This window comes from Ambystoma mexicanum, chromosome 8 (genome assembly GCF_040938575.1).
Source record: "Ambystoma mexicanum isolate Mex_15411 chromosome 8, UKY_AmexF1_1, whole genome shotgun sequence".
Lineage (NCBI taxonomy): Eukaryota > Metazoa > Chordata > Amphibia > Caudata > Ambystomatidae > Ambystoma > Ambystoma mexicanum.
This window is the reverse complement of record NC_090929.1, coordinates 379,775,343-379,789,311: the sequence shown is the minus strand read 5'-3', so window position 1 is coordinate 379,789,311 and position 13,969 is coordinate 379,775,343. Positions and strand designations below refer to the sequence as shown.

Here is a 13,969-nt window from a genome sequence, read left to right as displayed (position 1 = left end):
TTGTCAACCGGAGGATGGTCAACAGTTCAACTCAGGTGGTGGGGAGGGGCTTGGATGATTGAAAGGCAATGGTGGACATTTTCCATGGTTAGGGGGAGAAGGGAGGATGGAGAGAGCGACAGGTAGGCAGCATGACTTGTAGCTTGCTGGTCTGTATGAAGAAGTAGACGGCAAAGTTGTAGTAGAAAGAGAGAGAGGGAGAGGGTGGGCATGCATGGGTGGAAGCATCATAGCTAGCTCATAGGGTGGAGGCCTAGAGAAGAGATGGGACTGAAATGCTAGGTGGCCCTTGCAGCTTCTAAAGTGATGTTGGGAATAAGCAAGGAATACTAATAAGAATGACAGTGACCAGACAGCCACTTTGTGCCAATTGTACATGTTTGTATTCTGTTGATGGGGAGGAAAAGCTAGGAGGATAACAGTTTTCAATGGAAGAGGCCAATGGCAAGTTGAAACGTGAGGTCTACTCAGTGGGTTTGGCAGGGGATGGGGAGAGAAATGGAAAGGAAGTCCTACCTTCAGGTTGGCATGGGCTCATGAAGTCAGGGGGGCATTTGCATTTAGCGATGGGGCAACAGAGGCCATGAAATGGAGGAGAGAGTGGTTAGTGGTAAAGGAATCAACGGAGGCGCCAAAAAAACGAAACAAGGCAATAGGAAGACAAGGTCAACTGAATTTCCCTGATCGTGCGAGTTGGACAGTTCAGGGCATTCAGAGAGGAACGAGTCAATCAGGACATTTTGGACCAGGTTATTAAAAGATTTTGCGCCACAGCAAAAATAGAGAAATGGCTTTCTGAACCCATTAGACTACGTCTTTGAAGATTATATTTCTTATAAATAAATGTAATGATGTAATAGGATGCTGAAGAAACCAAACCAGCTCCACGTGTTACGTTGTTGCATCCTGTCAAGCACTTCTTAAGCCACTTGCACGACCTCTTGGTATTGTGGGTCCTCCAATCGAGATGGCTGGGTGGTTACCAGGGCAGTGGGAGAAGAGCTAGGTTGGTGTCGCTGAAATGGTGTTGCGACCAGATGCAGGTAAGAGTCTATGTGTAAAGACATGTTTGTGGATGCTCATACCCCAGGTTTATATGCCAGGGGGGGTGGAGTTTCTTAATTCCAGATGACATCCAGAAGGATCTTTGCAGCCTATTTGATTTAAGTGTCTGGGACTGTTGAAGCGCTCCTGTAGGGCCACTGACTGTGCCTTAAAGACAGAGAGACTCTTGCATGGCTGAACTGGCCCCAATGATTTCCCCTTTCAAGGGCTACTAGACTAGGAAGATGTTAATCCCATTTGGGGGCTCCTAGGTGTCTGGGTGCTCTTACACAGCTGTCCTTCCTGTCTCCCGATGATCGATTCAGGGGGTAAGGTGGCTCACTAACCCCTATCTAACGTTGGCAAGGTTTGTTCTTGCTGCACAAAAAACAAAGAAAGCTGTTGATCCTAACCGAGGTGATGTCCAGAATACAATTGTGTATGGCCGTCTTTGCGGGCATCTGCCCAGAAAAATCCCTTGCTAAACTTAAGCGGTTCAGAATTGGGCCCTCCAGGTCCTCTCAATGGGGAAACATGATAACCTTATAACGTCCCTTACTTCAGGGAACTGGTAGGTAGTGGAAGACCACATGTAAATGTGTCCTTTAGCACAAATGTCGAAAATGGTCACTGATGTGTGCCTGGCTTACGTTCCCAACCTGGTGGAGTGGTTCGCCCGTGTATGATTTGTGCACTCCATCAGTAAAGTAAAGCCGAGAGAACACAAAAAGGCCAGGAAAGGGATGAGTGGTAAATCCCTTATTGTGAAGGGTTTTGCATTTTGATATCAACTTGCCCTCAGGATTTCGGAGTGAAACTCTGAAATTATAATGCAACAGCATCATGTATCAATGATGTCCACAGTAATAGTTGAATTGCTATTGAGATCTGAATCTTGCCTTTTGTTGACTGGTCTGTTTTAAATATGACATAAGAATGTTTTTGGTGTGTTATGCCTGCTCACTTGCCTGTTGCATTGTATTTGAATGTGAACGCTTTGGAGTGGGACATGTTTGGCAATTGTTTGCTGTTAATGAATGTATTTAGTACCACTACTAGGCCTACTCTTACTACTTCTATACAACAACTGATACTACTACAACTACTTCTCATATGGCCGCCAATGTTTGATTGTCACAACATGTCTTAATAGGCAAACATGTACACCTTAGCTCGTTTCACTTAATTCCCTAACTTGTAAACAGCAAAAATAAATGGATTTGCTCAATTTCTTTTTACTAGTGCAAAACATTTAATCAATAAACCCATGGCTTTAAGTGGGCCGGGGCCTCCCGGGGCTGAGCCCCGGCAGTCTCCGAAATTTCGTTTTGAGGCGGGGCCCTGCCGGGGCCCAGTAATCTCCCCTGACAGCCCCGGCCACTACACGAAAAGGCATTTTTTTCTACAGCCTGAAGCTCTCGCTCGTGTGCGAGAGCTTCAGGCTACAGAAAAAAATGCCTTTCAGCCATAATGGTGGCGCCGCACCTGCGAGGCATCCCTTTAATCAAGAGATTCCCGTCGGCCGGCGCCACCATTATGGAGAAACGTGAGGCCGCTGGAAGCAGAGGCCTTGCTTTCTAAATACTGGAGCTCCCGAGGATTCGCGGGAGTTTCAGTATTTAGGAAAAAGGCCTCTGATTCCAGTGGCCTCACCCTTTCAGCCTTAATGGTGGTGCTGCCCCTCCCCAGCTGGCGAGGGGCAGCACCACCATTAAGGCTGAATAGGCAGGCGCTGTCCCCTGCCAGGCAAGCCTACACAAAATAAATGCAGAGATCCGCACCCTCTCCCCCATAGGGGAGAGGGTGCTAATCTCTACAAAAGGCTGCCTGGCAGGGGTGGCAGTAGCCCATTGAGCCGGGGCTCGTCGAGGGGGCGTGGCCTAACGGGCCATCAAGACCCCCGCTGTTAGGCCACGCCCCCTCGATGAGCCCCGGCTCGATTTGTAGTGCCACTTAAGGCACTGATAACCTTATTACTAGGGCAAGGTAATGTTCCGGTTCCGAGTTAAGGTCTTCCCAAACGAAGTGAGGGCCTTAATATTAGCCCCAAGACATTACCCCAAGACAATAATGCCCCTGCCCCGAGGGATTTATTCCTATTAGCATACTGGAATGCTTTTCCCAGGATGCTAATAGTTGTTTTTTCAAATTGAGAAACAGCCTGGTTGGCGTTTCTCAACTTAACAAGATGTCCACCATGGACAAGGTTGGAGGGTATTACACTTAGTCCCTTCTCCCTTTCCATGGTGACCAGTGCTGTGACGGGGAAGGGCTGGGAACACTGAAGGCCTGATTCAAAGATCGTTTTCCTATGGGATTGCACCATATAAAACGCTTCTGTGAAGCAGGCCCATAGTGTTCCTGGCACCAGGGAGGGGCAAGGAAGCTGCAGATAAGTTGTGCAGAAGGGGGCATGTGGGAGGGGTCGAGGGAGGGGGATATTGGGGGTGCGGGCAAAGGGCCACTTACCTGCTGTCACGGCATGGAAGATGGCAGCCAACTCCCTCCGGGGAGGCTCGGAACACGGGAAATGAAGGTATTGCTCTGTTTGTGCTATTGCAGAGAAGAAACATATGAGAAAGGCATTTTAATTTGTAGCATATGCATTGTATGCCCTTGTATTTTGATTGGTTTGTGTTACTCAAATATAACAGTATACAATATACATTTCATGAAGAGTAAAATCCAGTTGGGTTTTGAGAAAGAACAACTCAATATGCAAATGTTCTACAATGATATTCATTACATGCAATCTTATCCCATACATTTTCGTTGTCGAAATCCTGCAAACCCCATTAGGTTTTGACTATGTATTCAATCAACTCCAAACGGTCTATTGTTCTCAAAGGGTGGTGATGGTAGTTTGACAGCCAGGGTAAAGCAGGAGACCAAGTCAGCTCACATTGTGATTTGATAGTTCAGGAAGTGAAGAGAAAAAAAGGCGTGACAGTTTTTTTCATGTTACTTTTAATAAAACTATTACCAGCTGATGGCCCCGTTGCACTGTACACAGGTTCCTGACAGCCAGTGTGGGGCACTTTTCTGGGCCAATAAAGGTCACTTTAACACCTAAGTGCACTGTGCAGCTGGTGATTTTAAACAATATTGGTTGATTAATGTACTTTGAAATGCACCATTTCCCACACGTTTCCGAAAACTTTGCACCAGATACTACACACTGGCGGGGAAAGTTAGAAATGGCCTACCTTGGATGGGGACCATTGTTTTTGAATGACCTCGACTATTTGTTGTCCGCGTTCAGCCGTTCGATGTACATATGATTCGTTCCAGAACAAAAGCATATTAATATAACATAACATACAGTGTGTGATAAGGGCCGAACTCCATAAGAAATGTCGCTTTTCAATTAGCAACTATCAAGCAAAACATACATTCAAGCTTTCGGCATCGGGTAATTTGCTAGCTGGCCACTTTTCTGTCACCTCATCAAATGCAGATTTAGACTCCTTCCCTGTTGTCTGCTCCCCGCCCCCATCCTCACTACGCAGAACCGGAAGTGCAGGAAGGCTTGGCATCTTTCACTCGTGTGAGAGCTCTTGTTAAAATACTCCACCCCAGCGTAATAATAACAGTGAGAGGACCGTGGAATATCATTTTTTTTTGTGGACATTTCTTGAGAAAACGAACCACTTTGTCCACTGGGGCACTCGGACCCTGGGGCGCAAAGAACCCTGCCCTTTAAGATGGAGATTGGCAGGCTCCAACTGGCCTGTAGGGCATTAGGCCCAAGGCCGAACCAAACACGCACAATGCTGGTGTGGGCCTGTGTTTTGGTCAAAGTGGGCCACTTTATTTGGCCAATTTTGTAATTTGTACCAGTTTGACGAGTTAATTCACTCCGTGGCTAGTCCTTTTGACCAGTGTTGCGGAATAAATATCCTTTAAAATGCAAAATTTGCATCAAACTTTATTAAAAAAAAACTCTGCCTTGGTTACTATTGAAACACTGTCACAAAAGGAATTAAAAGTGATTTGCAACTGTGGCCACTTTTTCATTGGTGCCTAAGACAATTGTATGGCCCAGTCCGAACCTGGAGATTGGATACTACTGCCTGTGAGAGAGGCACAACAGGAAGTGGGGCAGGGCCAGAGAAGCATTCCTGCAGAGTGTAGGACAAGCCACCCCAAAAAGTAGAGGTCAGACAGATGTGCCAAGCGGCTTTTGCTTAATAAAAATAGTTGGTAATCATGACTCAGACCAGCTTCATTATTCCAAGCATCAAGAAGGATATTACAGAAGCGCCAAGGCAGTTCCAGAAATTGTCAATTGTTTTGGCCGCATGCTTAAAATAGCGCTCCCGTCTGTTGTGCTGTTGGATCAAACAAGCGAGTACATTAACCACTAGCTACCCACCTCTAACACACCCAAGGGGAAGGCTATTTATCAGAAAATATCCTCACAGTGGAATTTTCATACAATTCTGTCTACCACCACGGTCAAAAAGTTATCTTAAACATATTTGAATCAATATTTACTCCAAACATAACAGTAAAAACAACATAAAAAGCCATATACAGTGTTCATCATTTACGAAAGCCGTAATGGACAAACTATTGGTATAATGACGCCATTATACCATATTTGTGTATAATAGTTATGCGATTCAGTCACACTATTACTAACATCATGCCAAATAACCAATGTTGATAGATCGTAAACATTGTGATATGAACTACAGCCATAAGTGTGAAGTGTTGTTTTCTTTCCATCTTGTCCATTACGGCTTTCGTAAATGATGAACACTGTATATGGCTTTTTATGTTGTTTTTTTAAAAAATATGTTTAAGATAACTTTTTGACCGTGGTGGTAGACAGAATTGTATGAAAATTCCACTGTGAGGATATTTTCTGATAAATAGCCTTCCCCTTGGGTGTGTTAGAGGTGGGTAGCTAGTGGTTAATGTATTCGCTTGTTTGATGTATCCTTCCTCACATACCACAGCCCCCCTTACAAAAAATTGAGGAATCCTGTGTGCTCACAACATTTGTTTACCTGTTGTGCTGTTGGTACAGCTGTGATTGACATAACCCTTCGCCGGCCATTTTCTCTAGCACTAGTGTGGTGAGGTGTGGAGCTAGGGGCAAAGCCCGCCCTCTTTTCCCCGGGGACCAACCTGACACTCTCATGCTACAGCACAGTACACAGGCACGCCTGCCCTAGGCCCAGAAGCATACAGCGCACAGGCCACCATGTCACAACTCCCTGGCTAGGCTATTTTGAGGCACAGGTCCAAATTTGAGGTCACTGGTGCTCTGCTTTTTGATTGGAGGGCATTACCAAAGATTTTGAAACCCGTATAGTTTAAATGCATGTAATTCAAAATCTACAACGTTTGACTATACATGTATTTATATATGTTAACCCCCCCTTTTTTTACAGTAACATTTCTTTTGTTTCTGTCATTTTTTCAGATTTTTTTATCGCAAGATTGTATACCTGTGAGAAGCGGAACGACCCCCACTCTGGAGCCCCTGACCGCTATTCTGCCGCTGCCCCCCCACTGTCTTCACCTGCCCAAAGCAAACTATCTGCCCATCTAAGACGAGCTGCTGGATTCATGAAGGGTGCCGCTGTGGTGGTTCCGGGCACCGCCTTGCAGAATCAAAAGGAGTGGGCAACGATTTGCCACAGCTGGGGGATCCAAGGGCCCTGGTGCAACCGATCGGAAGCTGGGCGTGAAGGCCAAGCCGGCGGGAAGGAATGCGCCCTTGGATTCACCACCTGTGTTTGGAGACGCACATCAATATAAGTCTGAAGGGAACGCGTTGAGAGGAGCGAGAGCACCTGCCCAGAGGTGCACACTATCCCTGGAATTCAGCTGTGTCCGCCGTGGGTATCAGTCGGACTGCATTGGCTGCATTCCTTCCTGAAGTCATGCTGGCAACTACAACCGTTTCCCTGCTGCCGCCGCCCACATAGGCCTCAGCAATCTCCAAAATACTTGGCGCCGACCTCACGTAGCCCACATCTCTAGTCATATCAAAGTTCATCAGAGGCCAAACACATATGAGCATATCAGAAAATTATTGTTTGATGCCACACCATTAAATACATTAAATAGTCTTACTTGCATCAATACAACTTAGGATATGAACTGGGCTGAGAATGTGAGACCATCCGGTTTGAAGGCATTGCTAGCAGTGATTTCTTGATTTCTCTGTCTCCGCACAGGACTAACTACTAGGTTTAGGTAGCGCAAGTGCTTGAGTTTCTATCAAGTCGATTCAGGATTTGTAATGGTAGCATTGATCTCTCTTACTGAAGCCTCGGCAACTTGTGCAAAAATGGGCCTCTACAATCATTGCTTTCAGATTTCCTTCTCTGGTCAGAATCAATTTCCGTCGAGGAGCGGCATGACACTGCTGTAGCCTCATGCAGTCTGCCCTTGGAGAAAACAAAGTCGCGGACAGTAACAGTAATGTGAAAAGAATCCTCATGTCGTGTCTGAAAGGGCAACAGGTCATCATCAAAATGGAGGCCATGAAGATCATCCAGGCGGAGAAGTTCTCTGAGTGCCAGAGCTCTCAGCCGCGGTACGCTCCCCCACCACGGAGGGAGCCGCCTTTGGTTGCCAAGCGCGCCTGGCCATCGGAATCAGAGATCATAGTGAACCAGGCCTGTGGAGACATCCCTGTTCTGGAAAACAGCCAGAGCTCCCTAGGTCTCACCAGGACGCCACCGCCGCCCCGCCGGGAGAAGATCTACCCAGGCCACCGAAAAACCAGCTCAGAGATCTGCTTCCATCGCAAAACCCCCTCAGATGAAGTCATTGTCAACCAGTACGTGCTTCACCCATCGACTCCTTGTGAGCCCCTGGAGTGCCCAACATGTGGGCACATGTATAACTTCACCAACAAGCGACCACGGATTCTGTCCTGCCTCCACTCAGTCTGCGAGGAGTGCCTACAGATCTTGTACGAGTCTTGCCCTAAATACAAGTTCATCTCCTGCCCAACCTGCAAGCGGGAGACGGTCCTGTTCACGGATTATGGCCTTGCTGCCTTGGCTGTGAACACCAGTATTCTGAACAGATTGCCGACTGATGCCCTGTCGGCTAACCCTGTCCAGTGGAGCAGCGACACGGATCGGAGCTGCTACCAGACCTTCCGCCAGTATTGTGGGGCAGCATGCACCTGCCAGGTCCGAAATCCACTCTCTTCCTGCACCATCATGTAGCCCTCGCCACGCTCCAGGCGCCCCACTGGAACGGGCAGATTAGACACACACCCATCTCCAGTAGTAGAGCGTTGAACTGAGAATCAAGGAGTATCTTGGGCCTGGTTTGAAAAGTCAGGCTTGCTCTTCCCTTCTCAATCCTTCCTTAGACCACAGTTTGAAGTCCATTCTGTCAAGTAAATGACGTTCTGCTTCAGTGTGTGTGGCTGTTTCCTGTCTCCTAGCTGCTGTGCTCTGCGTCCTCCTCCCGTTTGTCTTGTGGTGTCATGCCGCCATTTGTTCTGTGTCGACCTAAGGATGTTCTTGAGGGCCATCGGCTTCTCCGTTTGTTTTCTGTCATCTCTCGTTCTTTATCCTCCTCCTCCTCCACTGAGCGATGTTGTATGAATGAAGCAGCTTGCATGGTATGACGCGGACATTGACTGTGCAATGCTAGGGGGCTTTCCATGCACCGAAGGAGCCTCCCAGGTCAGCGCCAAGCGACCATCATAGGGCGTGGCCAGGGTGGGCATGGACTCGACATTCTATGTAAAAAGATATGCTAGGTGCAGGTTGGAGCCTGGCAGCTTCGCTATGGCCTACTGGACTGCGCAGGTTCGTGAAAGTGAATCAGCGGGGCCTCCACATGCAGCTAAATTCACCATCCGAATTTTATTGCCAAAGCTTGGTTTCAGTAGCTAACTGGAATGCATAAGATACAAATTGTAGACTTATTTAAATTATTTCCATCAGCCACATGTCATGAAAAGGACAACGTATTCCCTTTTTCCGACGTCCATCCAGGCCCGCACTGGCAAGCGAAGTTTATGTCCTCATTCTCGAGGATCCGTTTTGCATCCAATGTGCCTGAGCTTCTGAATTTATTTTTTTAATTAATTTAATATCTCAGTGATGAGTATTTCACTGAGCACATGTCTGTGTTTATTTGCCAGGGTTTTGGCTCTTTTGATGAAAGAATGGTTTGATTCAGGTTGTCTTAGAGGTGTTTTTCATGGTTCGCTTCTTTATTGTCTAATGTTCATATTGTGGCAAGCCGCAGTGAGCTTTGCAGTTCTTTCCATGCCGGGCCCGAGTGACTCTGAGAAAGGGGATTCAACAAATCAGGTGGAATTCTGGTCTTTTCTGCATGTTGACAGATGTGATCAATATCTTGACCCTCAGACAAAAGCACATAGGAGTCACTGCATCCTTACTATACAACATATTGGTTGTTCTCCTTATATAGGGACTCCGCTTTTGGCTGCCTCAAGGCTATACAAACGGTTTGTCAACCTCTGGCTTGCCAGTTGTTTTGGACTACAACTCCCATTAGCCCTGGTCAGCACGTTCAATGGTGCGGGATCATGTGTGTCATTATCCAAAACATCAGCAGAGCTGCAGGTTACGGTTCCTAAGCTAGAAACCTGTTATGGATAAAAGACAACTAGATCCTTTTTATTTATTTATATTCTAAAAGATGATTCATGTACAGTAACTGCAGTCTGCTGTAAGGTGTCTAGTTGGCGAGATAGCAAGGATGTGAAGGTAATATCTAAGTTGTGAGAATGCAGTGATCTCTGGCTTGAGGCCAAGATTTGGAACTGCGCCCTCTGGCGTTCAGCGAGTGCTCTCTACATCGAAGGGTTAGGGCGTTGATAAGTGAATAGAACGCACATGCGGCACGTTTGGGAAAGGACCAGAATTCCACTTTGGTGCACGCGTGGCCAAGTCCACTTGTTACAATAGCAGTCAGTGGCTGGCCGCAAATCACTGATCAATGACTCACACGCAGCCAGCGATTGATCCACCTGAAAGGATCCCAAACTCACAGGAGTACATGGCATTTTATTTTTTTATTTCCAGAGAAAGTATGCCTTCTGCCCCACCGCCCCTCCCACATCAAGTCATCCTTCAAGGAGTAAAGAGGGAATGAAAATGTGCTGTTCTGTTCTCAAAGCTGTTTTTGAAGGCCTGCTTTGCCCGTTTCTTGCCAACATATTGGGCAGAAGTCATGCTTTACAAAACCCTGCTACATTACATTACACTTTGCTTGCGCCTCCCATGTGTGCCAAGTAGTATTCAGCAGACCACAAAGCTCTTACAACATTTACACAAGGCGCCTAGCCTATCCAGAGTGGCTGTGGCTCAGTGCACTTAAGAGGAGTCTTGGATGCTAACGCTGAGCCACCAGACCCTTACCCACCTTATCCACCCTCTCAATTCTCTGTCCTTAGTTATATGTACTGGTTCCTCTGAGGAAACATATGGTATTCCACTGATTTGTTTAGGTTTCCTCCCTTTATGGAAAAATGCATCTTCCCCCTTGTACTTGTCTTGCCTTAGCTAGCATGGTGGACGTGGGTGCGTTCTCCCTTTAGTTACCTGCAATCAGAAGCAAGATGTGTAGGCAGTGGTGTAACGGACACCGCGCCTCAAAATATTCCCCCCAGGCCTATGCATCTCTCTGGGTGGTGGCAATATCACGGGCATCTCCCCATATTTTGTAAGTGGGAGGGTGCTTGATTTTGTGTTATGCCAGTGTTCGTAGAATGCCTTGCATTATTCTCGTCCAGGCAGGGGACAGTGGGTTGGCTTCCAATAGGTCTCCTGATCATGGTAGGGTATGACGACTCTCACTATTTTCTCCTGGCCTCTGGAAGGCGCAATGGCTTCCAATGCTCCGGGAGGTGATGTTATGCTGATTGCTTGTATAGTGCTTTACATCAAAATCAAGTAATGTATATGTACAAGGGGGTCTTATAATATCGACCATTAGTGTCCTGTGCTAAAGGGTGAGTGTCGGCTGCCCAGTAGAGTAACGGAAAGGGTCCCCCTGCTCCGGTAGAATATGAAACGTGTTCAGGGCTCTGAGAACCCTTCTCCACCTAAGATGCAGCACCAAAGATCAATAATACTCCACACACAGTGATTGTGAGAAATAAGCAAGTATTTAAAGTGCCCTTTTTGAGACACGTGTTTCGGCGACAAACTCGCCTTCTTCAATCAGGGCTAATAGGTGTGAATATTAGTCAAATTTGCAATTTGTTGGTTGCCCTGTTCATGGGATAAATCCCGCCTCGCAAGAGGTGAATCCTTTCTCAAGCGTTGGCGTCAGCAACAGCAACTGATCCTTGCATATAATTTAACACAACACGGGGACAAATGCTGCTCTCAAGTTGACTGCAAGTTGGCCACCCCTTTATTAGCTTTGATGGGGTAGACTAATCTAAACCTTTCTAGCAAGACGTCCATCACTCAGGATGTCCTGAGCAGTTAAGATGGCAGTGCCCATCTAGAATTTCTGGGCATAGTCATACTCTAAAACCTTCTCTGAGCAGTCCCAGGACTCCTAGGTGGCGTCCATGGTGAGTACTTGCATTTTAAAATAAATGTTGCAGGAGTTCATCTTTACTTGTATGCAGCAACACAAAAGTGTGATTGTAAGATTTAAGCTAAGGTGTCTAAACCACTAGAAACAGCCATGGGTGGCATGTTGTGACCCTTGAGTTGGTCTATGCTATTTGTGAATAGTGCTAACCGTATGGAAATCAGTCTCACCTGCAAAGAAGCAGTGAGGGCAAAACTGCAAGCAGGCAACGAAGCAGCCTTGGGAGCAGTTCATACTCATTGTGCTTCATTTCAGACTCAAGGCACGCGCCAAGGGATCCTTAAATGGTTAGTCCCACTCTGCTAAAGGTGACCCAACACAGACATGAAGGAAATGCTTTAATCTACCATTTCAAAGACACGTGAAATTCCTTGAGGGCAACATTTGCCTTGTTTTTAGTTCATCTGTGCCAACAGAACGGGATCATTCTGCTAACCCTAGCCCAAAGACTGCTGTGTCACGTCCTCCCTGAGCAATACAAGAAGATGCCCAAGATGTGTCATCTTTACTAACATGACAGTCCCATTTAAGAAAGTTCTGAAAAAGAAATGCAGTTTCACACCGTTTTCAAACTGGACTCTTATTTTAGTATTATTTTCAATCCAAACAAATACATTTGTTAAACATTTCTAATGCTTCCTTCCCGAAAAAGCCTCCCTAGGGAACAGGCACACACGTTTTCCACATATTTGTGCATGTAACTGGTCAATTTCATGTTGGCTGAAAAGAGCCCTCCAAAATGACACCTCAGAGCCTCACTTGCAGACTTCCAGACTGCCTGCTCACATGAAGCATGTTGTTAATGCTGACTCTGAGAGTCAGCATTAACAACATACCAGCCTCTCACTTGGAAGACCTTCTTCTGCCCTAGATGTTCCGCCATGAGCGGGCATGGTTCTAGTCCATATCTAGAACTATTGAATTTTCTGCAGCCCCAATGCCAGCAAGATACTTCTGCAAGTTAAGTGCTCCCTTCAGGCACCGAGAGAGACAGTTCACGTTCCGGGAGGTTTGTCTCAGATGTGCATCATTCCCAAGTGCGCAAACTGAGCACTTACAAGCCAGAGGAATGCTTCATGAAGCACCTTACACCAATGTGATGATGTTACTATTTTCCCGGTGGTGAGGTGTGCATTTCCAGACAATTACAAAATAATTGTTGGTGGTCCAGATCTTGAATTCACATTTCGCTTTGGAATAAGAACTACAAATCAAGAACATGGAAAGGACGACCAAAGTTTCTCAAAGTAAATCGTCCTACTCCCCATGTGGGGAGGGGGATTTACATAGTGAGGAACAATTTCTACTCACCACCAGACCCTTCACTCACAGTCGTTTTCTCAGATCTTATGGAAGTTCCAAATGCCCAATGTATAGTGAAGACAAATCCCATTTGCCTACATTTGGTCAATTCACAAATCTGGGTGCATGGAACAGCATCATGAAAATCCCTTCTTCCACTTCCACTCAAGTAAATATCTCTGGTCCTCCGGTAATAACCCCACCCATATGGCTGTTTCCAGAGTAAATGCGTATTCCCGCTGCGGCAGGTGGCGCACCAGGATGTGTTGACTGGGTCCTGCATGTGGGGAGTTTGGAATCTCTCTGTTACGCTCACCTCCACCTGCACTTTATCAGCATTCTGTGGGCCGAGAAAAAATTCTCCCTAGAAACTCATGGGCATGCACGTGTTGACCCTTTCATCACATGCCCTACCCCCTAATCACCCATTAACATACACCTCACTCATAGACACACACTATCACACATGTCAAGCCCCATCAGTTTTGGTCCTTCTGGGGCACAAGCCCGTAGACATACCCTACCAGAGGGAGAGTAGTGCTTTCGCTGGGCCAGGTCCCCACAGGACGGACAGAAAACACACTTGGAGAACCGAGCGGCACATTTTCCGGTAGCTCTGCTGATTCCTTGTGAAACGGGTTGTGAAAATACCAATGTTTTATACCTGCCCTTGTTCCGTTTCCCAAATAAAGATTATATTGGAACTATGACTTTCGAGTGCCTCTCCAAGTATTTTGTTCTAGGTGAGATCATAACAGGAGAGGGAGCTTAAGGGTGACTAAGGGTGACTAAAGGATGCAACAAGTTAAGAACACAAGTTAAGCACTGCATTGGTTACTTCTGCGGTGAAAAAGGGGATGCGTGCATACGCGATGCATAGTGTACCTGACTAGGCTAATAATATTATTTGTATGACCTTTACATGTATTGCTCTTTTTCCATAAACAAGTCAGTTGGGTTTTCATAATGATCATAAAATTAAACAACTATTCTCCAGCCTTGAAGTTCATTTTATGTAAATGTCTCCCAAGAGGTTCATGAAGACAACCTACATTCT

At 46.4% G+C, this 13,969-nt stretch overlaps 1 protein-coding gene across 2 annotated transcripts in view; it reads left to right on the top strand.

Moving 5' to 3' along the window:
* Window positions 1-13,622, top strand: part of RNF208 (ring finger protein 208) — a 67,105-nt gene extending 53,483 nt beyond the window's left edge. For both annotated transcript variants that reach the window (XM_069609842.1, XM_069609843.1), the window contains exon 2: window positions 6,479-13,622. In XM_069609842.1, the coding sequence (XP_069465943.1) occupies window positions 7,440-8,243 (804 nt within the window). In that variant the 5' untranslated portion in view covers window positions 6,479-7,439 and the 3' untranslated portion in view covers window positions 8,244-13,622. The remainder of the gene's footprint in view (window positions 1-6,478) is intronic.
* The last annotated feature ends 347 nt before the right edge of the window (window positions 13,623-13,969 follow it).